At 48.2% G+C, this 26,526-nt stretch overlaps 15 protein-coding genes and 2 non-coding genes across 20 annotated transcripts; 10 read left to right on the top strand and 7 right to left on the bottom strand.

Moving 5' to 3' along the window:
- Window positions 1-737: 737 nt before the first annotated feature.
- Window positions 738-1,673, bottom strand: LOC6606865 (40S ribosomal protein S25). The gene is made up of 3 exons (XM_002031623.2): window positions 1,582-1,673; window positions 1,016-1,292; window positions 738-947 (listed from the first exon to the last, which is right to left on the bottom strand). The coding sequence occupies exons 1-3, from the start codon at window positions 1,582-1,584 to the stop codon at window positions 874-876; spliced, it is 354 nt and encodes a 117-aa protein (XP_002031659.1). The 5' UTR covers window positions 1,585-1,673; the 3' UTR covers window positions 738-873.
- A 211-nt stretch (window positions 1,674-1,884) lies between these two features.
- On the top strand, window positions 1,885-3,269 carry LOC6606864 (zinc finger protein with KRAB and SCAN domains 4). The gene is made up of 4 exons (XM_002031622.2): window positions 1,885-2,080; window positions 2,144-2,916; window positions 2,975-3,046; window positions 3,103-3,269. The coding sequence occupies exons 1-4, from the start codon at window positions 1,964-1,966 to the stop codon at window positions 3,227-3,229; spliced, it is 1,089 nt and encodes a 362-aa protein (XP_002031658.1). The 5' UTR covers window positions 1,885-1,963; the 3' UTR covers window positions 3,230-3,269.
- Window positions 3,237-5,422, bottom strand: LOC6606863 (zinc finger protein 184). Its single transcript, XM_002031621.2, has 5 exons — window positions 5,139-5,422; window positions 4,707-5,080; window positions 3,859-4,646; window positions 3,454-3,789; window positions 3,237-3,387 (listed from the first exon to the last, which is right to left on the bottom strand). The coding sequence occupies exons 1-5, from the start codon at window positions 5,365-5,367 to the stop codon at window positions 3,267-3,269; spliced, it is 1,848 nt and encodes a 615-aa protein (XP_002031657.1). The 5' UTR covers window positions 5,368-5,422; the 3' UTR covers window positions 3,237-3,266.
- Window positions 5,423-5,589: 167 nt separating this feature from the next.
- LOC6606862 (J domain-containing protein CG6693) lies at window positions 5,590-6,945 on the bottom strand. Its single transcript, XM_002031620.2, has one exon. It carries the CDS (start codon window positions 6,757-6,759, stop codon window positions 5,860-5,862), a length of 900 nt encoding a protein of 299 aa, XP_002031656.1. The 5' UTR covers window positions 6,760-6,945; the 3' UTR covers window positions 5,590-5,859.
- Window positions 6,946-7,319: 374 nt separating this feature from the next.
- Window positions 7,320-10,438, top strand: LOC6606858 (60S ribosomal protein L3). 2 transcript variants are annotated; one of them, XM_032720649.1, is made up of 6 exons: window positions 7,320-7,406; window positions 7,649-7,841; window positions 8,036-8,204; window positions 8,872-9,007; window positions 9,335-9,724; window positions 9,983-10,438. In XM_032720649.1, the coding sequence occupies exons 1-6, from the start codon at window positions 7,404-7,406 to the stop codon at window positions 10,340-10,342; spliced, it is 1,251 nt and encodes a 416-aa protein (XP_032576540.1). In that variant the 5' UTR covers window positions 7,320-7,403; the 3' UTR covers window positions 10,343-10,438. The 2 variants fall into 2 exon arrangements, with proteins under 2 accessions (XP_032576540.1, XP_032576541.1); XM_032720650.1 differs by lacking the exons at window positions 8,872-9,007; window positions 9,335-9,724; window positions 9,983-10,438 and adding an exon at window positions 8,565-8,764.
- Window positions 7,886-7,964, top strand: LOC6606861. Its single transcript, XR_048338.2, has one exon. It is a non-coding gene; the product is annotated as a small nucleolar RNA U43 (small nucleolar RNA).
- On the top strand, window positions 8,321-8,401 carry LOC6606860. The gene has a single exon (XR_048337.2). It is a non-coding gene; the product is annotated as a small nucleolar RNA U83 (small nucleolar RNA).
- A 730-nt stretch (window positions 10,439-11,168) lies between the features above and the next one.
- Window positions 11,169-12,157, top strand: LOC116801404 (antigen 5 like allergen Cul n 1). The gene is made up of 2 exons (XM_032720652.1): window positions 11,169-11,318; window positions 11,372-12,157. The coding sequence occupies exons 1-2, from the start codon at window positions 11,205-11,207 to the stop codon at window positions 12,044-12,046; spliced, it is 789 nt and encodes a 262-aa protein (XP_032576543.1). The 5' UTR covers window positions 11,169-11,204; the 3' UTR covers window positions 12,047-12,157.
- A 142-nt stretch (window positions 12,158-12,299) lies between these two features.
- Window positions 12,300-13,917, top strand: LOC6606855 (protein arginine methyltransferase NDUFAF7 homolog, mitochondrial). Its single transcript, XM_002031616.2, has 2 exons — window positions 12,300-12,809; window positions 12,867-13,917. The coding sequence occupies exons 1-2, from the start codon at window positions 12,486-12,488 to the stop codon at window positions 13,854-13,856; spliced, it is 1,314 nt and encodes a 437-aa protein (XP_002031652.1). The 5' UTR covers window positions 12,300-12,485; the 3' UTR covers window positions 13,857-13,917.
- Window positions 13,843-16,274, bottom strand: LOC6606854 (GRIP and coiled-coil domain-containing protein 1). The gene is made up of 3 exons (XM_002031615.2): window positions 16,054-16,274; window positions 14,177-16,001; window positions 13,843-14,107 (listed from the first exon to the last, which is right to left on the bottom strand). The coding sequence occupies exons 1-3, from the start codon at window positions 16,133-16,135 to the stop codon at window positions 13,927-13,929; spliced, it is 2,088 nt and encodes a 695-aa protein (XP_002031651.1). The 5' UTR covers window positions 16,136-16,274; the 3' UTR covers window positions 13,843-13,926.
- Window positions 16,275-16,372: 98 nt separating this feature from the next.
- On the bottom strand, window positions 16,373-17,537 carry LOC6606853 (dnaJ homolog subfamily C member 17). The gene has a single exon (XM_002031614.2). The coding sequence runs from the start codon at window positions 17,359-17,361 to the stop codon at window positions 16,462-16,464; it is 900 nt and encodes a 299-aa protein (XP_002031650.1). The 5' UTR covers window positions 17,362-17,537; the 3' UTR covers window positions 16,373-16,461.
- A 37-nt stretch (window positions 17,538-17,574) lies between these two features.
- Window positions 17,575-18,211, top strand: LOC6606852 (DPH3 homolog). Its single transcript, XM_002031613.2, has 3 exons — window positions 17,575-17,808; window positions 17,873-17,947; window positions 18,022-18,211. Exons 1-3 carry the CDS (start codon window positions 17,701-17,703, stop codon window positions 18,097-18,099), a joined length of 261 nt encoding a protein of 86 aa, XP_002031649.1. The 5' UTR covers window positions 17,575-17,700; the 3' UTR covers window positions 18,100-18,211.
- On the bottom strand, window positions 18,112-20,638 carry LOC6606851 (arfaptin-2). Its single transcript, XM_002031612.2, has 5 exons — window positions 20,129-20,638; window positions 19,543-20,065; window positions 19,068-19,236; window positions 18,883-18,990; window positions 18,112-18,800 (listed from the first exon to the last, which is right to left on the bottom strand). Exons 1-5 carry the CDS (start codon window positions 20,349-20,351, stop codon window positions 18,756-18,758), a joined length of 1,068 nt encoding a protein of 355 aa, XP_002031648.1. The 5' UTR covers window positions 20,352-20,638; the 3' UTR covers window positions 18,112-18,755.
- A 259-nt stretch (window positions 20,639-20,897) lies between these two features.
- On the top strand, window positions 20,898-21,706 carry LOC6606850 (tripartite motif-containing protein 40). The gene is made up of 2 exons (XM_002031611.2): window positions 20,898-21,141; window positions 21,207-21,706. Exons 1-2 carry the CDS (start codon window positions 21,023-21,025, stop codon window positions 21,361-21,363), a joined length of 276 nt encoding a protein of 91 aa, XP_002031647.1. The 5' UTR covers window positions 20,898-21,022; the 3' UTR covers window positions 21,364-21,706.
- Window positions 21,707-21,713: 7 nt separating this feature from the next.
- LOC6606849 (transcription factor Ouib) lies at window positions 21,714-22,933 on the top strand. Its single transcript, XM_002031610.2, has 3 exons — window positions 21,714-21,865; window positions 21,927-22,708; window positions 22,768-22,933. The coding sequence occupies exons 1-3, from the start codon at window positions 21,734-21,736 to the stop codon at window positions 22,859-22,861; spliced, it is 1,008 nt and encodes a 335-aa protein (XP_002031646.1). The 5' UTR covers window positions 21,714-21,733; the 3' UTR covers window positions 22,862-22,933.
- A 231-nt stretch (window positions 22,934-23,164) lies between these two features.
- LOC6606848 (zinc finger protein 626) lies at window positions 23,165-25,538 on the top strand. Of its 3 annotated transcripts, none has more exons than XM_002031609.2 (6): window positions 23,169-23,377; window positions 23,445-24,001; window positions 24,352-24,436; window positions 24,505-24,827; window positions 24,895-25,011; window positions 25,318-25,538. In XM_002031609.2, the coding sequence occupies exons 1-6, from the start codon at window positions 23,261-23,263 to the stop codon at window positions 25,457-25,459; spliced, it is 1,341 nt and encodes a 446-aa protein (XP_002031645.1). In that variant the 5' UTR covers window positions 23,169-23,260; the 3' UTR covers window positions 25,460-25,538. The 3 variants fall into 3 exon arrangements, 2 of the variants coding, with proteins under 2 accessions (XP_002031645.1, XP_032576539.1); XM_032720648.1 differs by lacking the exon at window positions 23,169-23,377 and adding an exon at window positions 24,201-24,295 and having other exon boundaries at window positions 23,912-24,001; XR_004361989.1 differs by lacking the exons at window positions 24,505-24,827; window positions 24,895-25,011; window positions 25,318-25,538 and adding an exon at window positions 24,201-24,295 and having other exon boundaries at window positions 23,165-23,377.
- Window positions 25,461-26,445, bottom strand: LOC6606857 (antigen 5 like allergen Cul n 1). The gene is made up of 2 exons (XM_032720651.1): window positions 26,298-26,445; window positions 25,461-26,234 (listed from the first exon to the last, which is right to left on the bottom strand). The coding sequence occupies exons 1-2, from the start codon at window positions 26,415-26,417 to the stop codon at window positions 25,560-25,562; spliced, it is 795 nt and encodes a 264-aa protein (XP_032576542.1). The 5' UTR covers window positions 26,418-26,445; the 3' UTR covers window positions 25,461-25,559.
- Between the last annotated feature and the right edge of the window lie 81 nt (window positions 26,446-26,526).

The raw sequence follows: 26,526 nt of genomic DNA, 5'->3' as shown, positions 1-26,526 counted from the left end.
ATTTTTCACTTTAATCATGTATTAAGAATTCTAATTCTAATTTGTATACCTATACTTATTTAATGAGACTTTAATAAACTTGAATTGCATTTCTTTTTGACTATATTTTGTTATCAGATCAACAAATTATGAAGTTGAGTGAAATTACGAATTGAGTGCTCACTGTCACGTGAAAACCGAGAGGTTGAATGGCTTTTAGAGCAAGAAGAAGACAAATACTTATTCTTATTGGGAATTCGTTATTTTTTTATAAACAAATTTTAATCAATTTTTTTTGTGAAAATATCCAAATTCTTGCTGTTGAAAGTGGACTCATGATACTCATAATATAATGATTCATGCAAATGATTCATGATATTACTATTTGTATAAATTCAAAGTGCTAATTCAACTGCTAAAAACATTTTAGCGGCTGTTTTAAAAATAGTTCCTAATCTTTACCACGAAATTAAAGAAATGTTTACTTTTTTATAAGAATTTTTGATTAAACGCACATTGCAATGAATAATAATTGCTATTATAAGAATTCTTGGTATCCTGATTTCCAAATATAGTGCACTATAGCTGTTCGATTTGTAAGAACATTAGGAATGAAAATAAAAACACTCTAGTTTTTGGGCAATGATAAGATATTTTACATTCCCAGTCGGATATCTCCGTCGACTCCTTGAAACCAGCAGTGATACATCACTCTATTAGAGGGTATATCTTTATAGCAATTAAACATCACGCAAATGTCCCTTACATCAATAAGAAAGCAAGTTTATTCAACGTTTCACACACAGCGGCATCGTAGTGCTATCGATACAGAGTTCTATTGTAAGGCGAGTGCGACTACGGCGATGCGAGATGGGCAAAAGGTAAAACATTCATTTACGCCTCATCACCCTTGGTGGCACGTGTGTAGATGACCTGGGAATGATGCTGCACGACCTGCTTGATCAGACCTAAAAGCAAAGAGATGTGGCATTAGGATTTGTGCTAACGAAGTGCTAGGAAGCGTAAGGAAACGTACCCTTCTCGCGCAGCTCGATGAGAGCACGCTTGGCCAGGGAGCCGCGGATCTTCAGACGCTCGGAGACCACCGATGGGGTGATCAGCTTGTAGGCGGGCACTTCCTTGTACAGCTTCTCGTAGGTGGCCTTGTCGAACAGCACCTGGTTGTTCAGCTTATCCCTGACTTTTCCCTTGGACCACTTCTTCTTCTTGGCCTTGCCGCCGCCGGATCCCTCCTTCTTCTTTTGTGTCTTTTGCGGCTGCTTGGCCGAAGACTTCGCGTCCTTCTTAGGCGGCTAGAATGTTGCAAAGAAAAACGGGCTCGTATTAACAACTGGCACTTGTATCCCAGACATAAATAAACCCCATTGACCACCATTGAGCAGCACCTGGAGTTGCTTGCTTTCGAGGTTAAGGCATGCTTTTGTTTTTTGCCCGCATTTTCACATTTTCCCACTTGCGCTGGGTGTTGTTTTCATGGCCCAGCCCTGTGGCGGCACTTCACTCATGTTTTGCCTCCATTTGCGGGCCACTTTCACAGTGAAAAACTATTATTTTCGCAGAATTTAGTAGCAGCGAACTCACCATCGTGAAAAGTCAATGCAGAAAGATGGAGGGCGGAAACGGCCAGAGTTACCATCCATCGCACTGGTTGCTCGTCTGCCTATCGATAGTTGGTGGTGGATTGTATAAAAATACCAAACCATATTCGTAACTGATTTCGTAGATAATGAATATGATAATCTGCATTCTAGCTTTCCGTGTTAGTTTCTATAATTTTCTTTCGAATATTAGACTTCACCCATTTGTAAAGATGGAAGTAAACAATTGTTTTGACTGTCGAAACATTTATGGATAAAGGTGCCCGTTGCGCATTCAAAGTCTAATTTGTCATTTTGAGCAACGGTCACACTCCTACGCATGTCAAACAAATAAATTTAAATAATTGGGGAATCAATTGCATAAAATGAAGGAGTTCTGCCGCACCTGCGGCAAGACCGTCGTGGCCGATGACTGCCTTCAGATCTTCTCGCCTGCGGGCCGAAAGCTGCTGCAGTGTGTCCGCTCCATCACAAATTGCTGGGTAAGTGAACAATTCCACTCAGCAGTTTTCGTTTCCAACCAGAATTTGTTTACCATCTTGCAGCTGCAAAATGTCCAGGATTTGCCCAATCACATATGCACGGACTGCCAGGTGCTGCTCAGCCAGGTGCAAAAGTTCCGGCGACGTTGCGCCAAGATCGAGAAGTTCTTCGACAGGCGGCGGAGGAGAATGAATATCGGCGAGGCTCCTGCGGCCATGGAGCAACTTCGCGTCCAGCAGGCAGCTGCTCCGGACCCGCTGGGCATTGACGAGCTGATGGCGGCCAGTGACATCAAAATAGAACCCATCCAGTTGCAAATGGAAGAGGATCCGGAACGGCTGTATTCCGAAAATCAGCTTGAACAAGCTCTTAGCTATGGCAATGCACCGGGTGAAGACATCCTACCCCTTCCCGAGGACTATGGAGAGGCACAGACTGAAGTGGCGACCACCACCAACGAGCCAGCACAGCGAAGAAGCAAGAACACGGCCAAAATAAAGTCCAAGAAGCACACAATGCGCATGGGCCGAAAGCTGATCCATGTGAAAGTCATCGATGATAAGCAGCCAAAGCGTATTGTGGACCGCAATGGACCCAGCGCCAAGCCCTGCATCTGCGAGCACTGCGGCCGGCAGTTCAAAGACACCAGTAATCTCCATGTCCATCTGCTGCGGCACACGGGCACCAAGCCGTTCGAGTGCGACCAGTGCCACCAGAAGTGCTACACACTTCACCTGCTGCGGCGCCACCAGCTGAAGCACACGGAGGGTCCCTACGCCTGCACCTTTTGCGGCCTGGAATACAGCACGAACAGCTCGCGCGTGAGACATGAAAGGTGCGTCCTTCGCAGCAGTTAAAGCCACGAATTATAATTGATTATAATGATTTTACAGGGAGGCCTGCAAGAAGGGACGAGCACCGCAGTCCAAGTGGGAGATCATCAAGAAGGGCGAGCGCACTTTCCAGTGAGTTTCTCTTAGTTATTTCGCATTATTCTATCTAATTTCCCTGTACTTCTCAGCTGCGAGGTATGCGATCTCTGGTTCTTGCGCGCCGGCAACTTCACTCAGCACATCAACTCCTCCAGTCACATCGAAAACGAACGCAGAAAGAAAAGAAAATTAAATCCAACCGCCATTAATTCATAAATCCAACTTAGTGAAAATTAAAAAAGAAGCACGCATTTCATTCGGTTGCAACAATTTGTACTACGCCCAATTTGCGAGCATTATCCTGATGCATTTTACTGTTCGCATGGCTTTTCATGTTGTACTTGTAGCGAAAGTTCACATTGCAGACCTCGCACCTGCAAAGATAAACAAGCAATTTTATAATTAGGAAGCTAATGAACTAAAAGCTCGAGTACACCCACCAATGTGGACGTTCGCCGGTGTGAATGAGCTCATGCTCCCGCAGCCGCGTGCGCTGATAGAATCCCTTCAAGCAAACGTCGCACTGGAGCGGCCTCTTCTCGTGGGTCATCTCGTGGCGCTTGAGTTTGTTGGGATCCGAGTAGCTCTTGCTGCACTGCTGGCACTTGTAGGCGTTCGCATCGGTGTGCGATTTGATATGCCAGCCCAGAGCGTACTTGGAGGCGTAGTGCTTGTGGCACAGCTTGCACTGATAGCGCACACTTTCTCGAGGCTTGGGCATGGGCTTAGGATTGATGCGCTTCACAATGAGACGAGGCGCCGCATTGTGAACCTCGCTGAAATGGATAGACAAGTACAAAGGAAAGTTTATGCTTGGATGTTAGTTTTGTACATTTACCACTGACCTCTCGTGCTTTTGGCGAGCGCCGGCATAGGCGAATGTTTCGCTGCAGAAGCCGCAGGCGAAGGGAGTTTCTCCCCGATGACGGATGCGTATGTGCATGTTGCGCATGTAGGCGTCGTAGAATGTCTTTGGACACTCGCTGCACTGGTAGTTCTTGGTGCGACTGTGCCGCAGCATGTGGATGCGCAGATTGTGGGACATGCGGAAAGCCTGGCCGCACTGATCGCACACAAAGTTCGGCGGCTTGGCGCGTAACTGGGCCCGCCGTATGAGATTCCTCTCTTCTTTGGTCTTTGGGTTGGCACTGCGCTTCGGTTTCTGTTCGCCATCTGCCTTTTCCTTAGCTCTGGGCTTACTCGCGATTGGTGCTCCCTTCCTGAGTCTCGTTTTTTCGTTCCCTGTATATTGATCTAACAGCTCCTTGAAGATCTTGGCCCCCAGAGCCACACTGAGCGGATCCTGGGCGGCGGGCGGGTCAGCGGACTCAGCGGCTTCGTCGACTGCCTCTTGACTTGGTTGGTCATCTGATGTGGCTTCATCTTCAACATAATCTCCACCTGCATCTTCAATCTCTTCTACATTATTGTTCTCCGTATCAGATACCAAATCGTGTTCCGACGATATAAGATCCTCATTCTGAGCCTCGAGCTGCACTGCATCAGTTGAAGGCTTGGCTTGGTTGAGCTTGAGCTCGGTGCTGATACACATTTCCCGGAAATCGATGGCCTGATCCAGGGCCGATTTACACGCAGGGCACATGAGGCGCGGCCCGTCTGGTTTGTGGATGATCTACAGGATAGTTAGCGTAATACATGTTACTTTGCTCTATAAAATGTACGAATAACCAACCCAGACACCACTTATGACTTCGATGTGAAAGAGCAGGACACTGTTGGCCGGGTCAAACAGATCCTTGGCCCTGGAGTCCGCGGTGAAGTCCTTGTAGCATGTGCGACACTTTTGCAGCTCATCCCGCCTTTCCTCGCCCGAAAGTGGATCCATTTCCATGGTTACAGTTTCCGATAAATACACACTATCCTGCTCAAATGAAGTATCCTCCGGGGGGATTAGCTTGGCCTCCTCCTCCGCCAATAGCTCAGCCACTAGCTCCTGGTTTCTGCGGCGCTGTGACCTCTCCTCACGGGCTCTTTCCGATGTACTTTCCTGACTTTTGTTCACGCAGGGAACTGCACCTGGTCGCAAAGTGCGCTTTTTTGCAAATCCTAAGCGAAGGACAAGGACTTAGTTGGTCATTTTCGGCGGCTCACACACGGAACTAACCCATTTCGAATTTCAGGGATCCCTCGATGTCCTCATCCTTGAAATGTTCGATGCAAATGCAGGGATTCTTCAACTTTAAGGACTCCACCGTGTAGCCGCAGAATGCTAGCCAAGCCTTAAACGTATCCGGGCACTTGGGGAAGCGGAAAAAACCCAATCGTTGCCCAACCGCATTCCTTTTGGAGCGGCAGTTAGAGAAATTTCGGCAATTGGACACGGCACATCGCATATTTTTAGAATAAAGAGCACAATGTTTATATTAAATAATCCGGCAGTGTGACCAGGTGTTGTGCTGCCACGATGCCAGGTGGTTACATCGATGACGTCGCAAAATGCGACAGTTATTTGAAAGTGCAAAATGCAGTAAACGAAGTTTTATTTGATATTTTTACAGAAACTCTGCTTTATTTGACCCACTCACACAGTATTTCATTAGTAATTGAACAACCAATTATTGTTCTTAGTAGAAATGTATTTTTTTTTATATTAGAATATCAGCATTTCGCGCAGTGATAGCGTTGTATTCTTTTATTTGATTTGATTTTCTTGCGAACCAAGGGAATCTTTTGGATAATCATGGCAGCCCATTTCTATGCCCACTTAGTATGAATCTAGCGAAAAATACAAGTATACGTACATGGATAAATACATATGAGTAACTAAGCCTAAACTACACGATAAATATATATAAGGAGCGTACGATGAGCAGTGAAGGACGGCACTAGTTCTTGCCCTTCTCCACACGGCCCGCCTTGACTCCATTGAGCTTCTGTTTGGGCTCCTGCTTAGCGGTGGGCTTCTTTGACTTCTTCTTCTTCTTCTCGAAGGCGCTGAAATCAACAGTGTCGGAGTCGTCATCGTTGCCGTACTTCTCCATCAGGCGGTCCATTAGGGAGCCAAAGTTGGACTCGCGCTGATTGCGACGCGCCAGAATCATTTGCTGCAAATCCCCACCGTTGTCGGCCAGATCCTGGTCGTCCTTCTCCTTCTGGCGGCGCTGCAAACGCTCCTTGATCACCTTGGCCTCCTTGAATTCGCGTGCGTACTTCTGGTGGCGCTTCTTGCGCTTGGCTGCCGGCTCCTCGGTGAAGATCTTGTACTCGGGAACCTCGCCGCTGGCAATCATGTCCTTAATGATCTTCTGAATGCGCGGCTCGTCCTCCACCTTCATGAAGGGCACATGGTTCATCAGATAGTTGATGCAACCCTTGCCGCCCAGATACGCCTTCTTCAGATCAGTGCGCTCCAGCTCCGATTCCACATACTCCTTCTCATAGTTGTTGATATCCTCCTCGGTGATGGGCTTGAAGATTTTGCTCCATAACTCCAGCCACGACGACAGCTTGGACTCGCTCTCATCGTCGTCGTCGATCACGCCCTGCTCGTCGTACAGCGCCCGCTTCTGCGTGTCGGTGAGCACCTGGTATAGCTTCGATAGCACCTTGAACTTCTCGGTGGACTCTGCCTTCTGCTCCTCCGGCACTCGATCGGGATGAACGAGCAGGGAGAGCTTGTGGTATGCCTTCTTCACCTCCTTCTCGCCGGCGCCCCGGTCCAGTTCCATCAGCTTGTACACATCGCGCGTCCCAAAATACTTTTCGCACAGCTCAAGCGTCGACATCGCGAATTTCGTATTATTATTTTTCGCACCAACACTACCAAACACAAAATGCGCCAAAACGCCGCGCCAGTGTGGCCCTGCGTGGGGCAGACAAAAATTCCTATGTTTAATGACGCAAACAAAGGTTTAATTTTCCTGTGTACTGCAATTTAGTTATTACTTAACTTTATTTGTAACGAATAATATTCTATGAATTTTGCTTTAACTTTTGATAATTTTTTATAACATTTCATAGCCTGTGTGATAAGTACCAAATTTCAGGGCTGCATAACATTGCATGGTTGGTGTCCTAACTAAAAGTAACCCGGGCTAAGAACCTATACTGGTGGGTTTCCCCTTATGCTTCCCTTGTATTAATTGTTACGTTATTGCTTTGTAATTTATAACAAAGTTAGTTCCGCCGTCGTTATTTCTTTTTAATGTTTGTATATATAAAAAAAAATGGTAAGATTATAAAATTAAAAAGTAAAAACATGGTGAGCAGTGTGACCGTACTGTCAAGAGTGACTATAAACCCACCTCGAAAAAATAAACTAGAAGTGTATTTCTCAGCAAAGTCACAACTGGTCACATTACACACTATATAAGGAGACGGAAGTCGGAATCTTTTCTTTTCCGTTTTACATCGTCTGAAGAGAACAGACATGGTAAGCATCTCGATCGGACAATATACATTTAATTACTATGTGAAGTGTCAAAAAGATGGATGATAACAAGTAAAATAATTGATTAGTTGAGAAATACTATTGTTTTAATCACACTAAATGTAACTAATGCAAACAAAGCATAATTATTATGCATAATTTGCACTTGCAACATCCACGTGTTCACCTAACCTCAAAGTGCAGAAATGCAGTGTGCTAATGGATTTTCACCATTCATTTTGCAGTCTCATCGTAAGTTCTCGGCACCCCGCCATGGCTCAATGGCCTTCTACCCCAAGAAGCGCTCAGCTCGCCATCGCGGTAAGGTTAAGGCCTTCCCCAAAGATGACGCCAGCAAGCCAGTCCATCTGACCTGCTTCATCGGCTACAAGGCCGGCATGACGCACATTGTGCGCGAGGCCGATCGCCCTGGATCCAGTAAGTACCCGCATCCACTTATCAACTCTCGATAACTACTTTCCATGATGACTATACTAGAAGATTTATGGTTAGAACACATCTGATTAACCGTGATTATCTCAACTAGGGCGGACTGACCAAGCCCACTGTATAGATGATTTCTCTTAGAGAATGCGATTGCTCGATATTAATGGCCTTTCTTTCTCTTGCAGAGATCAACAAGAAGGAGGTGGTCGAAGCCGTCACCGTTCTGGAGACCCCGCCCATGATTGTGGTCGGTGCTGTCGGCTACATCGAGACTCCCTTCGGACTCCGTGCCCTGGTCAACGTTTGGGCCCAGCATCTGTCCGAGGAGTGCCGTCGTCGCTTCTACAAGAACTGGTATGTATCCGAGGACCACGTGGTCGTTCTTCCTACTCCATTTGTCGCCATTTTGCTTGGACCGGGTGTACACACACACACAAAATGGCAGACGCCACGTGCTTTCTACTCGAGTCTGGATGATGAAACGATGGTATCTGAATGAGCAAATTATTGTTGAGAAGCCTTTTACCATCTGCTGCCTTCCTTCTGATCGGCCTCTTAGAAAACAATCGATTGATTTGCTGCAATACAATATTATATATTGTTTTTTGAAGTATAATCAACCAATGCGCTGTTTTGTGTGTGTGAAATTCCGATCAACAGTGATTCCCTCGTGTAATAGAGCCCCCCTATTAAATGTAAAACAAAATCATAAAGTTCTTCGATCAGCTTGCTGAGAGAGCTTTTCAAATCGCTGAACGTTGTGTGAGCTGTCAGGTTCCTCTTGATCATGGGGCGCACAAGCAAGCCACTGGTTAACTGAAATTGCCTGACGAGTGAGCACGACAAGGAAGACTGCATCTCCGCTCGCCATTAGTTTGCGATGAGGTGCACTTCCTGTTCTATCTCGCCCCACATAAACAGCGCGGCTAAGAAGTTGGAGTTGTTGCGACACCCCAATGGATTGCTACATTACACTCGTTTCTGACCACTGCGTCTCCAACTTGACCATCGTCCATATCAGGTACAAGAGCAAGAAGAAGGCCTTCACCAAGGCCAGCAAGAAGTGGACCGATGATCTCGGCAAGAAGAGCATCGAGAATGACTTCCGCAAGATGCTGCGCTACTGCAAGGTGATCCGTGTGATTGCCCACTCGCAGGTAAATATCAATTGCATTTATGTATTCCATATTTCCCGACGTCCTTGGCCTTGTTGCACCAATGGTGCTGGGTCCTCGGACTCGGTGCCTTTGGTGCGCCTGGCCTAAAAAGCATTCGCGCTGTGGTTTTCAATGCACGGTTTAGGGATGCAACGTCGAAGAGCAATCTGCCCCTCGGGTGGCGGGACTTGATATATTCCAGTAACGGTGCGGAGCCGTTCAGGCGATGATAGCGCGGTTAAACCATATCACGTACAGTCCCAATTTCCATTGCCTCAAGGTGGATGAAACTAACCTGAAGTGTACCTTTTCTCTATTTGCCTCTAGATCCGCTTGATCAAGCAGCGCCAAAAGAAGGCCCATGTCATGGAGATCCAGCTGAACGGCGGCTCCATCGAGGACAAGGTCAAGTGGGCTCGCGAGCACTTGGAGAAGCCCATCCAGGTCAGCAACGTCTTCGGCCAGGACGAGATGATCGACTGTGTCGGCGTGACCAAGGGTAAGGGTTTCAAGGGTGTCACCTCGCGTTGGCACACCAAGAAGCTGCCCCGCAAGACGCACAAGGGTCTGCGTAAGGTGGCCTGTATTGGTGCCTGGCATCCGTCGCGTGTGTCAACCACCGTGGCCCGTGCCGGTCAGAAGGGTTACCATCACCGTACCGAGATCAACAAGAAGATCTACCGCATCGGAGCTGGCATCCACACCAAGGACGGCAAGGTAAGCACTAGTACCCACCAGTATCCCCACCATTACATTTGGCCTTTAATCCTATTGGGCCGTAGAAGAAATCTGTTTTTGTGATGATAAAACCTTAAAAATAATATCGACATCGAAACAAAAAAAAACTTGATGAACCATGATATTTATAATGATAGGACTGATAACAGATCTTCAGCTATATACGATTGAATCTTGAATCCCCCAGCCGAAGGACCACAGTAATCTGATCCGGAATGTATCGCTTTGCTTTTGTAGGTCATCAAGAACAACGCCTCTACCGAGTACGATCTGACCGACAAGAGCATCACGCCCATGGGTGGCTTCCCCCACTACGGTGAGGTCAACAACGACTTCGTCATGATCAAGGGCTGCTGCATCGGCTCCAAGAAGCGCATCATCACCCTGCGCAAGTCCCTGCTGAAGCACACCAAGCGCTCTGCCCTGGAGCAGATCAAGCTCAAGTTCATCGACACATCGTCCAAGATGGGTCACGGTCGCTTCCAGACCCCTGCCGACAAGCTGGCCTTCATGGGCCCGCTCAAGAAGGATCGTCTCAAGGAGGAGGCTGCAGCTACCACCGCTGCTGCTGCCGCCGCCACCACCACCAGCGCTTAAACAAAATGTCGTGTCCACGTTCAATTGTCTGCTCGCTTCTACCGCCAACAATTGCTGCGGTAGGGCAGCGATCAATAAACAGATTTTGGCTAAGCTAACTCATTAATCTTTTCAATTGCATCTAATGGGAAAAGACCAGTCACAGACATTGACTACGATTGATTTTACAATCCAATAATGTAGAGATTAGGAGGTGGAATCGTTAGTTTACCTCTCATGCACAGGCTAAATTGTTATTTATTATACCAAGTAAAATAATATTAGGACACTAGTAAATAGTTTATCTACAATAAAAAAGTACTACCAAACTTAATGGTCTTGGAACATTTTTAGCAAAAGAAAATTAGAAATTCCCAATTGAGTTCGATGTGATTTGCTAGAATAATTGGGTGTCCTCCGGAGCAACAGGTTAGCATATTAGTTACTACGGAGAGCATTAGTGACCACTACAATGCCGCTGACTCTTGGCGACTGAGTGTCGGTTGTCTGTGGTTCTGCTTTTATATGACACTTGACATTCATGTCAAGTGCTGCGTGATCAGTGTCGGCACAGAGATATCTTTCAATTCACCATAATAATTTTCACTACTGCGGGGTTCGCCCTCCAACTCGCCGCAGATGCTGTCGCTGATTTTCATACGACGGTGGTGGCCATCGCCGTTGCATGCACATTTCCTGCAGCCAGCCAATCGCCAGCCAGCATTCGAACGGAGCTCGGCCACTTGTTTCTGGCCAGACATTCTTGGAAACTCAGCTGCGAAAATACTGGAAGACATGTTGCAACTGCGGTTCGATTGCCACAGCTTTCCTATAAATAGAGTACTTTGGGTAGCTAGGCATCAGTCCAAAACTAACGCTGAAGATGGCCATAAAGTCTCTGATTTTGCTTACTTCCCTGCTGGGATTGAGCCTTGCAGCGGACTACTGTGCCCTGCCCACTTGCCTGGACAAGCACATAGCCTGCAACAACAAGGGAGTAAGTAGTGGTAGCTGCCCAAATCCTCCTGGTTCTCACCCATTCTCGCCCAGAACTTCAGTGAAAACTGTCCCAAGGACGTGCGTGAGGTGAAGATCGAGCCGCACCACAAACTCATCCTGACCCTCTTCAACGAGCTGCGCAACAACGTGGCTGGAGGCAAGATAGAAGGACTACCGAAAGCAGTCCGCATGGCCAAGATGTCCTGGTGCGAGGAGCTCTCCCACCTGGCCCTACTCAACGTAAAGACCTGTGAGTCCCTGCCGGATAAATGCCGCAGCACCGAGAGATTCGCCTACGCCGGCCAGAACAACGCCGTGTTCCAGTACAGTGGAGCCGAGACGGAGTACACCGATGCGGAAATAATAAAGGAGCAGATCGAGAACTGGTTTGCTGAGCGCTCGAATGCTTCTCCCGAGATCCTCGCCAGCTTCCCGGAGGAGCTTCCCAACAAGGCGGTAACCAAGTTCACCATCGCGGTGGCCGAGAAAAACACCCATGTGGGATGTGCCGCCGTGCGCTTCTCCCGGGACTTTTACAACCACTTCGTACTCACCTGCAACTTCGCCACCTCGAACATTGTGGGTCAGCCTGTCTACACTCCGGGAGAGAAGGCCACCACCGGGTGCAAGAACCGATATGGAGCCGCCTACGACTACCCCAACCTGTGCTATGCCAAGGAGATCTACGACAACGAGAAGGTCATCGAGAACACAAAGACGATATAGGCAGGGATGTATAGCACTTTTATTGATGGGACAATGGAATTCGATTAATATGTATCTTTTTAGTTTAAGTGTGCTGAAAGAATAAATTTAAATTATTTATGTTTGCCTGTACGTAACGGATTTTGCTATCCAAACAGCTGTTTGCCCAGCAAGTGGTCAGTCCCCTTTATAGACCCTGTAGCTGTGGATAAAGTATTCCTATTTCAAGATGATATTCAAAACTATATATATTTTTAAGGATAAAAAAACAGTTCTTCAATTCAAGCATATAATATTTGTCTTCAATGAATTTAAAGTTTTCTATTTATAGCACACCCTTTTAATAAACCACCTAGCGTTTTATATAATCATTTGAAGTTAAATGCAGGGTATCCAGTGGCCACCACCTAATCCAAAAACATTTCATTTATTTTTGTAGCAACTTTTTCGCCGGCCAAAAATGTTACGCGAGGCTCTTAGGAACGGCAGCAGGCGCTGGTACAGCTACAAGTCCGTCCGTCGTCCGAATCTGGGCGCCACTAGTGCTCCAAAGATGGAGCCGCCAAAGGAGCAGCCAGAGTCGTCCTCCAAAGCGGAGAGCGGAGATGGCAGCCTGGCCAAGCAGCTGCGGGCCAAAATTCTGTCCACCGGACCCATTCCTGTGGCCGAGTACATGCGCGAAGTGCTGACCAACCCCCAAGCTGGCTACTACATGAACCGGGATGTGTTCGGTCGAGAGGGCGACTTCATAACCTCGCCGGAAATATCACAGATCTTCGGAGAGGTAAGATAAGCACATAGATCAGAACCTGTCATCATATCATCATATCCCTTCACGCAGCTCGTAGGGATTTGGCTGGTGAGCGAGTGGCGCAAAATGGGCAGTCCCTCGCCCTTTCAACTGGTGGAGCTTGGTCCAGGTCGCGGCACTCTGGCTAGGGACGTGTTGAAGGTGCTCACCAAGTTCAAGCAGGACGCCGAGTTCTCGATGCACATGGTGGAGGTTAGTCCGTTTCTGAGCAAGGCACAGGCACAGCGCTTCTGCTACTCCCACCAAACCCTGCCGGAGGACGCACAGTTGCCCCATTACCAGGAGGGCACAACGGCCAGTGGAACGAAGGCATTCTGGCACCGTCGGCTAGAGGATGTGCCCCAGGGATTCTCTCTAGTTCTCGCCCACGAGTTCTTCGACGCCCTGCCTGTGCACAAGCTGCAACTGGTCGATGGCAAGTGGCAGGAGGTGCTCATCGATGTGGCATCCTCTGATGGCGCACAAGAAGGTAGCTTCCGATATGTGCTCTCACGTAGCCAAACGCCCGTTTCGAGTCTTTATCGACCGCTGCCCGGCGAGACACGATCCTGTTTGGAGCACTCCCTGGAGACGGAACGACAGGTGGGACTGCTCGCCGAGCGCATTGAACGGGATGGCGGCATCACTCTAGTCATGGATTATGGCCATTTTGGAGAGAAAACCGACACTTTCCGGGCCTTCAAGCAGCACAAGCTGCACGATCCGCTGGTGGAGCCGGGCAGTGCTGATCTCACGGCCGATGTGGACTTTAAGCTAGTGCGGCACATCGCCGAGACACGCGGAAATGTTCACTGCTGCGGTCCCGTGGAGCAGGGACTGTTTCTGCAGCGAATGCAGGGCGAGGCTCGACTGGAGCAGCTGTTGGCACATGCGCTGCCCGAAAATCAGGAGATCATTCGCTCTGGCTACGAGATGCTCACAGATCCCGCCCAGATGGGCAGTCGCTTTAAGTTCCTGGCCATGTTTCCCGGCGTGCTGGCTACCCACCTAGACAAATACCCTGTCGTCGGATTTAGTTAGTTATCTATTCAGGATCTGTTTGTAGAGTTTTAAATATGTTGCACATGATTGTTAAACAAAAGTACGAATGTTATTTCTTCTGGAATGATGCATTGATCGCCTGCATCTCTGCGGTGGTGAACTGGAGCACCGCCGAGATGGCGTTCAGCATGTGACGCTTGCCGTCCGCGTCTCGGGTAACAATGTAGCTGATAATAACGTTCTTCAGGTACTCCAGATTGGCACCCTCGCGCGTCTTGCAACGTTCGAGTCTAGAATGAGAGTAGAGATCATGGCATGACTTTCGAAGATAAAATAAGATAACAACGACAACGACGCACCTGTCCACCTGCTCTTCCAGGCACTCAATTTTCTCGTGCATTTCTTGTTGAGATGTCACCTTGTCCTGGATCGCCTTTCGCAGCGTCGACTCGGCGGCGTACTTGGCTTTCCGCAGTGTCGTGATTTCGATGTCCTTGCGCGCCAACTCGTTGGCGTAGTGCAGCATGTGGCAGTTCTCGCCCATCGACATTTTCTTGGAGCGCACCTTCACCTTCCTTTCCCGCTGCTCGCCCTCCACGCTGTCGGTGTCGGAGGAATAGTGAAAGGAATCGGCAGATGCTTCCAGTGTGGGTGTGGCCAGTGTGCTGCCCACACCGCTGGCCGAGTGAAAGACCTCGAAGGAGGTCTGCAGTGTCTTGATCTCCTGCTCCTTCTCGTCCAGCAGCTGCAGTGACCTCTGGCGCTGCTTCTGCAGTAGCTGTTCCAGCTCGTTCAGTTTGCAGCGCGTCTCGTTCTCCAGTTCAGCCTTGGCTTCCTGCCACTTGGTTCGCTCGTTTTTCAATGCCAGGCGCAGCTTTTCGCCCTGCTGCTTTAGTTCGACTTCCGCCTCGTCGATGTTGCGATTGAGCACCTGCACCTTCTCCTGCAGCGTTTGGATGTGCGAGTGCTGCAGCTGCACCTTCTGTTCGAGTAGCTGTCGCTGCTGCTTGGATGCCTCGAGCATTTGCTGCACACCCTGAAGCTGTTGCTCGCAGTGGGCGTGACTCTCGACTCGCGTAGCTGTTTGGCCGCTAAATGATAGGATCTCCCCGAGATCCAGTGGATTGGCAGAACGGGCATTGGCTGTGGTAAGCAGTTTCTTCAGGCGCACCATCTCGTCAACCAGCGTGGCTACGTCCACATCTTCGTTAAGCGCCCTTGAATTGGATGTTGGACGCACGTGTGCCTGCTCTAGATCCTGCAGCTGCTGCTTCAAATCATGGATGCTGTCCTGATCTTGCTGACGCAGGCGGTCGTAGGTGCCCACAGTGGTGCTGAGCTCCGCCAGGCGTGCCTCTAGACTGGCCACGCGATCCTCGTGCAGCGCCGCCTGCCTGCGACTCTGTTCCTCTGCTCGCAGCACGCGTCGCTGTTCCTGACGAATGGCCACTGAATGCTGCTCCTTCAGCTGCTGCATCTCAAGGCGCACTTGCTGAAGGAGAGCGGCGCTGTCTGCACTCGCTGACGCTGCTGCAGAGTGCTCTGCCTTGGTCTGGAACTGTTTTAGCTGGGAGCGAGCCTCCTTTAGCTGGGACTGCAATTCCCGCAGCCGGCTGTTTTCCGCCTCGTTGCTGGCGAACTGGGTCTTGAAGTTGTTCAACTGCATCTCGATGTTGTCCTTCAGATGCCGCTCGTCCGCATAGAGCTTCTGCAGTTCGCGGATCATGAGCATTTGGTTGTTGGTCTCCTTCTCGCGCTCCTGTCGCTCCACAATCCACTTTGCCTTGATCTCGTCCACGTCGCTTTTGGCCCGCGCAGCCTGCTCCTTGGCCCGCGTATTAAGCTCCTGTATGGTCTGCTCCTTTTGGGCGATTTGACTGCGCAGTTGCTTTTTATCCGCCTGGAAGGAGGCCTCCATGCGGGATTTCTCAGCGGAAAGAGTGGCCAGCGAGTTCATCAGGGTGATAATTTGGGTCTGCAGTTGACCCTCGGCTGGCGGAACAAAAGGACCCTGTGCAGCGCCCTCGGTTGCTCCATCCGCAGAGTCGGTGCTGGTTTTTTTAGACTCCAGCTCCCTGGACGGCGATCCGGACTCGCCCACTGCCGTGGCCTCCGCATGCGCCGCCAGACTCGTCTCCAATGCCTCCTTCTCCTTAAGCAGACCCTTGTAGGCAGTTACCACGTCTGCAAATTGGGCTCATTAATCCATTGCATGGCAAATTCATCTATGGCTCACCTTTTAGACGCTTCTCATAGCGCCCCAGTTGCTCCTTTTGGGTGGACACCAGCGCCTCCAGCTCCCTCTGTCGCTTCTCCATTTCGCCTTGAAAGGGAATTAATTGATTTACTTTCAGTGCGCTTAGTAGTTCACTTTATTTATCTCCCGTGTCATTTTTGCATTTTTTTAATTAACAAATTTCAGCAGCTGGCACGCGGGCCTGCCAACTTGTCATGTTTGGTCAGGCACTAAAAATTGCCAATATTCTGGTTTCAAAATTTTTTTGTTTTATTTTGAGGTATTTCAATCATTTTTTAATAATAAATAAACAAATTTATAAATGTAAAATCAGCAGCATAAATTTTAATTGATTTTTTTTAGCCTAATTAAAATTAAATTAAATGTTTAGCCTAACTCAATCTAATTTTATTCGCCCTCGTCGTCCTTCATCATCTGCTCAATGAGCCTCTTACGTTCCTCAGCTTGGCGCAGCTTTCGCATGACCAGGTCCTCGTAGTCGGTAGACGACACACTGCACCCAGTGGTGGCCGATTTGGGTGTCTGCTTGTCTGCTGCCGGCGGTGTTACCCACTCGAAGTGCAGCGGCTTGGCGGGATCGCCCTTCTCGTAGGCCAAGACCATGTCGCAGGCTTCGCGCGTGGCCAGCTCCACCATGGCGCGTCCGCGTCGCTTGCTGTTGACCACCAGGGCCACCACGTCGCCGTACTTCTTCAGATACTTGAGCAGCTCTTGCTGTGTGTAATCCTGGCCGGGTTCGGCCTTCCACTTCATCTTGATGCGATGCTGGGCGGAATCAAACTGGACCGGCTGTTGCTGCAGTTTCTTTTGCTCTTCGTGATTGCGCCGGAACTGCTCCTGCATGGCTCGCTGCTCCTCCTCCAGCAGGCGTGAACCCTCGCGGCGCAGCCGCTCGATCTGCTCCTGCAGCACCTCCTCGTCGCTTTTGGTCACTGTGCTGTATGGTCTGCTCCTCGCCAGCTTGTGCAGTGCCGCCTGTTCGCGTTCCTCCAGCTCCAGCTTCAGCTTCTGCCGCTTCCCGTCCAGTTGGCGAGTCCTTAGCTCCGCCGCCTTCTTGGCCTTCAGCACTTTGTCGTAAGCTGCGCGCGCGGATTCATCCGTGAGGATCTCCAGGGCCTTGGACAACTCATGGAAGCGCTCGACTGCCTTCGGATTGTCCGGATTCTTGTCGGGATGGCACTCGAGGGCCTTCTTGCGGTAAGCCTTGCGTATCTCATTTTGATCACACTCGAGGGAAATGCCCAGAAGATCGTAAAGATTCACGTCACTGTACTTTTTGCTAGCCATTTAGTCTTATTTTACTACTTATTTTACAACTGGAACATGGGTTTGTTTTGCAGTTTCTCTTTTTTGGGCAGAAGTTAGCTAAAATATACTATTTTATATATATATATATATATATTTTTTTTTTTTAAGCGCAACGAGACTTATTTCACAACTGCAGCCGGCGGTCCAAAAATGCAAATAAAACATTTGCAATTGTTTACTGGATCAGCTGTTCGCTGCAGCGAGTTGGCAGCCCCGCAACACAACGTGCCCATTTGTTTGGCGTGGATTAATCTAAATTATCGCAATAAACCTCAAATATAATGAGCTTTAGGCGCTGAAATAAGCTGAAAGTACGTCATGAGCATCTATCACGACGAGGTGGAGATCGAGGACTTCGAGTACGACGAGGAGGAGGAGATGTACTACTATCCCTGTCCATGCGGCGATCGATTTCAGATCTCCAAGGTAACGAGGCGTATACGCAACCTTTTTTTTGGACTCCATATCACTTGGTAAATTTCCACTTTAGGAGGAGCTAATCGAGGGCGAGGAGGTGGCCACCTGTCCCAGCTGCTCCCTAGTCATCAAGGTCATATACGATCCGGTAAGTGACTCATTCAGAAATACACCTTGAAATCCCCAGAAAACTTAAGCAATCTCAAATTTTCCAAATTTCAGGAGATGTTCAAAGCTGAGGAGGATGAAGAAAGTGCGCTGAACGAGAAGCTCGGCGATCTGAAGCTCGAGAAGAACTAACACACAGTTTGGTGTAATTAAATAGTTTTTATTCATATATTTTTATATATATATATAGACTTCATTTTAGTGTAAATAATACGTTGACTAGTAAAACAATGATTTCAAATTATGCAAGCTCGCAAAAACAGTTTCGATTCGTTATGGATTACTCGTTTTGGGTCAATTACAAAGGATTTATACACACATTCTAGTATATCTATAACTAAAACACTCATATTGCACCGCGTACTTTTTGTTATAAATGTTATACAAGCGCAGAGGTCAACAATATGATGATAATCGAACGAAAATTTGGAAACACAAGCTAAAGGAACGTCAGCGTACCAGCTGTGGAAATGTGAGTAGTACATAGAGTTACATACAGTGGAAAGCGGTTGGAAAAATATATAAATAACATACAGCTACCACTCTCACTTTCTGCTTACGGCTTAGGAATTCGACTTAAACTTAGCGAAAATATTGTTATGGTTCGTCATGCAGTGTGTCTGTCCACTGCATCGGATACTGATCATCTCTGCCACCGATCTTTTTTTCTTTTAGAGAGCGTGCTCGTTCAGCAAGTGAGTGGAGGTGGACGACGTGTCCCGATCTCCTCCAAGGTGCCGTCTGCAACGTGCTTCGCGAGTGGGAGGGATGGACTGCGTCTACTCGATCTACTGCTCCAGCCAGGATCCAGTGACGGCATTGGGTGACTTAAGCTGCGGGCCACAAGACGAGAAGTGAAAAAGTGAATGTGCGGACTGAGTTTAATTGGAGCACTCTGCTCCCTTGCTCACTCACCTTTATGTTGAACTGCTTCAGAGTGCTCTCCAATGCCATGGCATTGCCCGAGAAGTAGGCAGCGATGGCATTGTGCAGCAGAATCAGTTGCTTGTGCATCACTTTAATCTATCGACAGATAAACGAATTGGATCAATGGTTAAACTCGCTGAATGTATCGCTAAGATCCACTCGGCACCACTTACGCGATTCTCGTCGAGGAATTGCATTTTGACGGCCACGTCCGAGCGTAGCTTCTCGTATTGGTCCTTGTGCTGCGCATAGCTGCGCTGGGTCTCCTCAAGAGCGGCGGCCGAGGGCGTCAGCTCCGGCTTGGTGTTCTCCAAATCCATGCGGTAGGCATCGAATTCGATTCTAAAAGGCAGGAGGACATTACTTCTACTTCATATAATTCGTTTGCCTTTTTTATAAAACATACGATGGCTTTGGGAAATAAAAAGTTATTGCCATTGTAGAGATTATTATGGAATGCGGTTATGACTAACGTATTTACATTTTTTTTTTCAAGGAAATAATACGATAAGCTTGTATACAAGGCTAGTTTAAGTCCATGTCTTTTATAAAAAGACACACATGCTGAGTTTAAATTAAAATCGAAGAGATCGATGATGATTTTTCCTTCGTTGTTGCATCACATCGAAAGGAAATAGCTTTGGTTACCTGGCCGTTTCGTACTGTCGTATCGTCAGCAGCGTGTCGTCAATCGTCTTGTTGCACAGCGTGTTCACCGAAGAAATAAAGAAGTTAAGCGCATTGAGCAGCAGCTCGCCGTTCTTGGTAAGGTTGCGCTGCGTCTCCGAATTGCACGTGAACTCCTTCTGCAGCTCGGGGTTCTTCTGGGCCAGATCGGCGAAGGAGTCGGCCAGGGCGTGCTGTGTGACGACCACGTGCTGGAAGTGCGAGCTGAAGGCCCGCGTTAGCCTCAAGATGGACAGATACTTGCGCTGCGTCTCGCGCAACTGCTCAATCTGGGCCTCCAATTCCGAGTCCACGGTCCGCTGCGACTTGCCCAACTTCTCCAGCATTATCTGTCGCGTACACTTGTACGTCGATATACTCCAGTTCTTCAAACTGTCGATCTTGGAGGCGCTAGTGCGTATAATGCTGCCGCTCCCGCTGTCCGTGGGGCTGAGGATGCCATTTCCGGATGGTGGACTTCTGGGCGACATGGGTGTGGTGGGTGCTGCACGAAGAGATCGATGCTGAGTCAGTTGGCCGCTAAATCGAGTACTCGTAAATAGCTCACCTGAATGGTTCCTTAGCGGCAGACTGCTGGGGGCGCCAAAGGGGCCGCTGACACCAACTCCAACGTTGCCGCCACCACCTCCTCCGCCGGCGATGCCGTGGCTGCTGGCGCTTCCAAGGACCAGGCTGCCACCTTCGGTGCCCGTGTGCACCGCTCCGCAGCTGTCGTTTAGCGAGGGCGCATCCTTCAGCATCTCGTGAATGCTGCGCTCGCGGTCCGTCATGGCGATGGCCGTCGTTAAGTTAACCGCCCGTCAACCGAGTAATTGCCAGCGGAAAATCCTCCTGTCTGCCCGTTTTGTGTGGGGGTGTGCCCGATTAGGTGTCTGTGTGTGTGATTCTCGGGCGACGGCGCTCGAGGTTTCACGCCGAAATCGATGGCGCACGCTGGGCGAGGCGAGACTTAGTAATCCCTGCCTGGACTCGTCGAAATGCTCCAATCCCCAAAATTCCGCATAAAGTTCTTCAAACTGTGTTCTCGAAAACTGAAAATCGGTGTGACTGTGCGCGAGTAGGTGGTTAAATGCCACACTTGGACTGCTTGGATACCGGCTGTGCGACTCGGTATTTTAATGGCGAAACGGTGGAATTTTGAACATGGGGAAGTCCTGTCATGCAGGACAAGTCGTCGGGACGGGGGTCGGAGAGCCAGTAACTGCTTCGAGGGACCCTCCTCTGCGGCACCAGCAGTCTAATTAATTTATATATATATTCTTGATCATGATCAATAGCCAAGTCGTCGTGACCAAGTATTTCAGTGCCGACCAGCTGCGGTCACACTAAAGTGGAAATTCGGTTCAATTTTTGGGGATTTCATGGAAAATCTCATTGCTTATTTCTATTTCTTGGTTAATCGTTTGAATTGCGTTGCTGAAAGGCCAATAGCCAGCGGAAAATGGTCTACGTGAACCTACTAATAGGCTTGGGCATAGCGACCGTTGTCGCTTTCGCCTACTTCAACTGGAATACGCCTTCCTCCAGACGCATGCTATTAAATGATCGTCGAATTGAGAGGTTGGTGCCGTGCGATGGAACCATTCTAAGCTTATTTTTGGCTTAAATCCCTTGTTTCATTGCAGGTCGCCGGAGGACTTGTGTACGATTTGTTTAGATCCACTAAGTGGTCTAACAGTCTCCCTGCGCTGCAAACACGCCTTGCATAAGAAATGCTTCTACCAATACCTGGTTAATGGGGGCCGCCAGTGCCCGGTCTGCAGAAGGAAAATCGACGTGTAGGTATCCCCAAGGGACACACAAACTTATATCAGCATAAACGTGCACTAAATGCAATGCTCAACGAATTTTGTATAAAAAATTAAGTCGAGAGAAAACAAGCCTGATGTAGATTAAAGTTCTGGAATGAAAGAAAAGTATCGGGATAGATATAGGTATATGATTTTTCCAAGAAATAATACATTTTTATATTTTTGTCTTGATTGTTCCTATCCTTTAGTCAGTGTGTACACATAAAGCATATGCACGTAGTAAACAGACAACAGCTGATGTGCTTCTTCTTTGTCTCGTTTGCCATTCTCATGAATGGAATACATAACAATAAAGTTGAGTTTTTAAAAACCTTTTTAAAATATTGTTTGGTTTACTCAAAATGTCTGAGCTGCGATCGATTTGCCGAACTTGCGGCAAAAATGTGACCAATTCGAAGGGTCGGGCCACCAAACTGTTCAACAAAAGCAACTATCAGTTAATTAGTTTACTGGAAAATGTCACCGATATGTATGTAAGTAAGCGAATACAACTAAAGTATGCTGACTATTTAATTGATTTGAATGATTGTTTAGCTCGAATTTGACACCACTCTGCCACATCTCATTTGCCAATGTTGCAAAGTGCAGCTAAACAGGATCTTGGCGTTTCGCAATAAGTGCTTAGAGGTCCACAAGTCCTTTATGGCCGCTAACAGAAAACGTTTGCGAAAAAGGGACATAGTTGATGAGGAACTCGATGAACTGGATGTTGAGAAGCTTCAGCAGGATTTGGGGGACCACAAAGATCAGGAAATGAGTGTAGCAATGGCATATACAGCTGGGCTTCTGCGGGAAGATCACAATGATAATGAGGATGCGAAGCACGCAGATGCAACTCAGAATGAGGAGAATCAGGAGGAACAATTGCAAACAGAGGAGGTGGAGCACTGTCAAGAGCAGCTCCATAACACGTCCATCATCTCGAAGGGAGTAAGTGCCCGCGTCCCCAAGCGTGCGAAGTGCAACTCCAAGTCATGGTTCTGTGACCAGTGCGGCGGCGTGTTCAAGTCCTCCACCTACCTCAAACTGCACCTGCAGCGACACACCGGTCACAAACCATTCGCGTGCGACATCTGCCAGGCCAAGTACTACACGGATAACGAGATGCGGCGCCACAGGATCCTTCACACGGACGCCAGGCCGTACGCTTGCCGATTCTGCAGCAAGACCTACCGAGGATGCAGCAGTAAAGTGGTCCACGAGCGGACCCACACCAACGAGCGTCCCTTTCAGTGCCAGCATTGCGACAAGGCCTTCACCTCCACGTCGACGCGTCAAAAACATGAGATGCTGCACACCAATCAGCGGAAGTACCAGTAAGTTAAAGCACTAACTGTCCTCCCCGAAAGATGTGCAAACTGACTGTATTTTGCAGCTGCGAGATCTGTGACCAGTGGTTCCTGCGCTCATCCCATTTGACCCTACATCAAAGCACCAAATTACACCAGCGAAGAGCTGAAAGTGTCTAGAATCCAAGTAGACAAACTTATGTTTAAGTTTCTAAGACTGCTGAAAGTACAAGTTTATTATAATATTCCTAAATTGAAAACAATTGATTTTATTTTTGAAGGGTTGGTTCTAAAAGTAGAAATATTAAAAATGTACACCTGTGACATTAACGGTTTTTTTTTAGACTTTTCGCTCTGCAGATACAATGCTTTAGTTCCTGAAAAACTCTTATCATAAAATTGATATTTTGAAAATCGGCGGAATGGCCGCTTTGCTGGGCGAATGACAATTCGAAATCGACTTAGTGTGGGGTTGAAAAATGCGAATGCCCCTTTCCTTGTTCTTCCGTCCAAACAAACCAAAAAAGATACACTTCCTTCCAATCGATCGGGTTGCTGTGTTATCTCATTACACAAGTCATGAGGTACATTTGCAGGACCTGTTCACGTATGGCCGATCCTGCGGCAGCGAAGAATCTCTTCGATCCATCGAGTTCTTCCGTTTTGCGACAAATAGAGACCATAACCAACTTGCAGGTGAGTGTGGTTGCGTTTCGCGAAAGTAAAACCTGGATGAATGACTCGAGCTTTAATCAATTTGCAGCTGAACGAGGACGACAAGTTGCCCAGGTTCATGTGCCAGGACTGCCAGCACGACCTGCAGATTGCCATCGATTTTCGCCGCGTTTGCATCGAGGCCCAGGAGCTCCTTGAACTTCAGCTCAGGCAGGTGGAAAAGGAGGAGGAGGTGTTCGAGAGCCTGGCGGAGCAATGGCTGGATGACTGTCCAGATGAGTTGTCGCCATTGTCGCCAGTGGTACGGCTGAATGATCGCATGGATTTTATCTTCGATCCTGAGCCACAGGATAAGAATACGGATGAGGTGGCTTTCATAGAGACCACGACAACAACAGAGTACAGGAATGCATACCAGCCAGTGGTCAGTCCGCAATCTTCTCCAGAACTTTCCACAGATAGCCTGTTGTCAAATGAGCACTTTGACATGGCCCTCTCTCCCGAATCGGAACCAGCTAGTGAAGCTATCAATAATCCGGATACTTCCTCCAGCCACACGTGCAGCAAGTGTGGCCTCGAATTCGAAAACGTGGATGAACTGAAGCTGCACAAATACCATCTGCACGACATCCCGCCAGATACCAAGTAAATAATCATACTTTAGAGGCATGCTTGCATGATTTGATTTCCCATCTTGCACGATTTTCCCATCAACGGATGGGAAAGATCAGAAGAGGTTCCGTCAGGGCACAAAATATGTTTAGGTTACATTGCTAATTTGGCTGTTAGCTAGTTTTGGCATTCATTCCGTATTAATTGACTTTTGTTTTAATTTTTATTTTAGAACGATTTTCCATATGATTTCATTCATGCTGCTCTGATGGGAATTAAGGAATGCTTTAAACCCTATCACTGAATGACTAGAACAACTTATTCACAGTATGAGAGAACCGACCAATCAATTGCCACAATTAACACTTTAATTATCCTTGTAGATTCGTCTGTGACCACTGTGACGAGGGCTTCCGATCAGCAGCCGCACTTACGCGGCACTGCAACATGATTAATCTTCCATTGACGGTAAAGTTTCCATTTAAAATGTTCAATATCTTTGATAAAGGATTGCATTTTGAAACACTCTTTTGCAGCACTCCTGCTCCAAGTGCATGAGCCAGTTCCACAATCACATCCTGCTGGTGACGCACAAGGAGCGATGTCTCAGGCCGGCGCCGTCCCAGCATGTGTGCCACATTTGTGGCAAGCATCTGACCACGGCCTTCAATCTGAAGAATCACCTGGTTCGCCACGCGGGCACACGACGCCACAAATGCGACCAGTGCAGCGCATGCTTTTATACAGCCGCCGAACTCTGTTCCCATCAGAAAACCCACACAACCGAGCGTCCCTACATCTGTCGCTACAACTGCGGCAAAACCTTTCGCTTTTGCAGCGCCCGCAGCATGCATGAAAGGTAGAATTTCAGACGAATCTCTACCGTCACTTAACCACTCGCGTAACTCATCCAATGTATTCCGCAGGGTTCACATGGACGCCAGCAAGCGTATCTACCAGTGCGAGTACTGCCCCAAGTCGTATGTAACACCCAGCGAGTGCAGGACGCATCAAAAGTATCACAACTTGACCCGCGATCACGGGTACGACTTCCTCCCAGTTCTTAAGTATTTAAAGAGAATACAAATGAGGATTTCCATTATTCGCAACTAAATAGCGAATCTATCTTGCATGTTAAACGTGTTTGCATATATACGCCATAATTTTGGTTTTATATGCAGAAAACGACTGTGTGGCTACATATTCCTATAAAAAATTACAATATAACTATGTTGAATATGATAAGCTGCACTTTATATGCAAATAACGTGCTTCAATCTAATCCAATTGCTTTTTTGAAGCCTCATGCTAATAAGTAAAGAATTTTTTCCATTCTCAATCTCTTCCAGTTGCGAAATTTGCCACATTAGCTTTAAGACAGCCAAGCACTACAGATCCCATCTGAAGTCCAATGCCCACAAAACTCTGGAGGAGCGTGCTAAAGCTGCTGCATCCCCCAATTCCCGTGGAAAAAATCGTTCAACGAATTGAATTCATTATTGCCAGTTGCATGTTAATTATATATACCGAATTGATATTAATAAAGCTTTCGTTCCGCATTCATGTTCAAGATCCCGGCATCTACTATCACCTACATCGTCTGTGTGTTCTCGATGACCTTCTCGTTGTCGTAGATCTCCTTGGCATAGCACAGGTTGGGGTAGTCGTAGGCGGCTCCATATCGGTTCTTGCATCCGGTGGTGGCCTTCTCTCCCGGAGTGTAGACAGGCTGACCCACAATGTTCGAGGTGGCGAAGTTGCAGGTGAGTACGAAGTGGTTGTAAAAGTCCCGGGAGAAGCGCACGGCGGCACATCCCACATGGGTGTTTTTCTCGGCCACCGCGATGGTGAACTTGGTTACCGCCTTGTTGGGAAGCTCCTCCGGGAAGCTGGCGAGGATCTCGGGAGAAGCATTCGAGCGCTCAGCAAACCAGTTCTCGATCTGCTCCTTTATTATTTCCGCATCGGTGTACTCCGTCTCGGCTCCACTGTACTGGAACACGGCGTTGTTCTGGCCGGCGTAGGCGAATCTCTCGGTGCTGCGGCATTTATCCGGCAGGGACTCACAGGTCTTTACGTTGAGTAGGGCCAGGTGGGAGAGCTCCTCGCACCAGGACATCTTGGCCATGCGGACTGCTTTCGGTAGTCCTTCTATCTTGCCTCCAGCCACGTTGTTGCGCAGCTCGTTGAAGAGGGTCAGGATCAGTTTGTGGTGCGGCTCGATCTTCACCTCACGCACGTCTTTAGGGCAGTTTTCACTGAAGTTCTGGATAGGGATTTAGGACATTACCAATGTGAATTCCTATGAATTAGATATATGTGTTCTTACTCCCTTGTTGTTACAAGCCACATGCTTGTCCAGACAGGTGGGGAGAGCACAATAGTCGACGGCAGAGGAAATGGCAACCACAGCTAGGAGAATCACTTGGAGAACCTTGGTGAACGCCATGATGCTAGTTCTTGGCTACTGGATTGGACAGAAGATGGGTCTGCTTTTATAAGGCATTCGAACGGAGCTCGGCCACTTGTTTCTGGCCAGACATTCTTGGAAACTCAGC

This window comes from Drosophila sechellia, chromosome 3R, assembly GCF_004382195.2.
Source record: "Drosophila sechellia strain sech25 chromosome 3R, ASM438219v1, whole genome shotgun sequence".
NCBI lineage: Eukaryota > Metazoa > Arthropoda > Insecta > Diptera > Drosophilidae > Drosophila > Drosophila sechellia.
The sequence above is the reverse complement of the archived record's forward strand: the minus strand, read 5'-3'. Positions and strand labels throughout refer to the sequence as shown.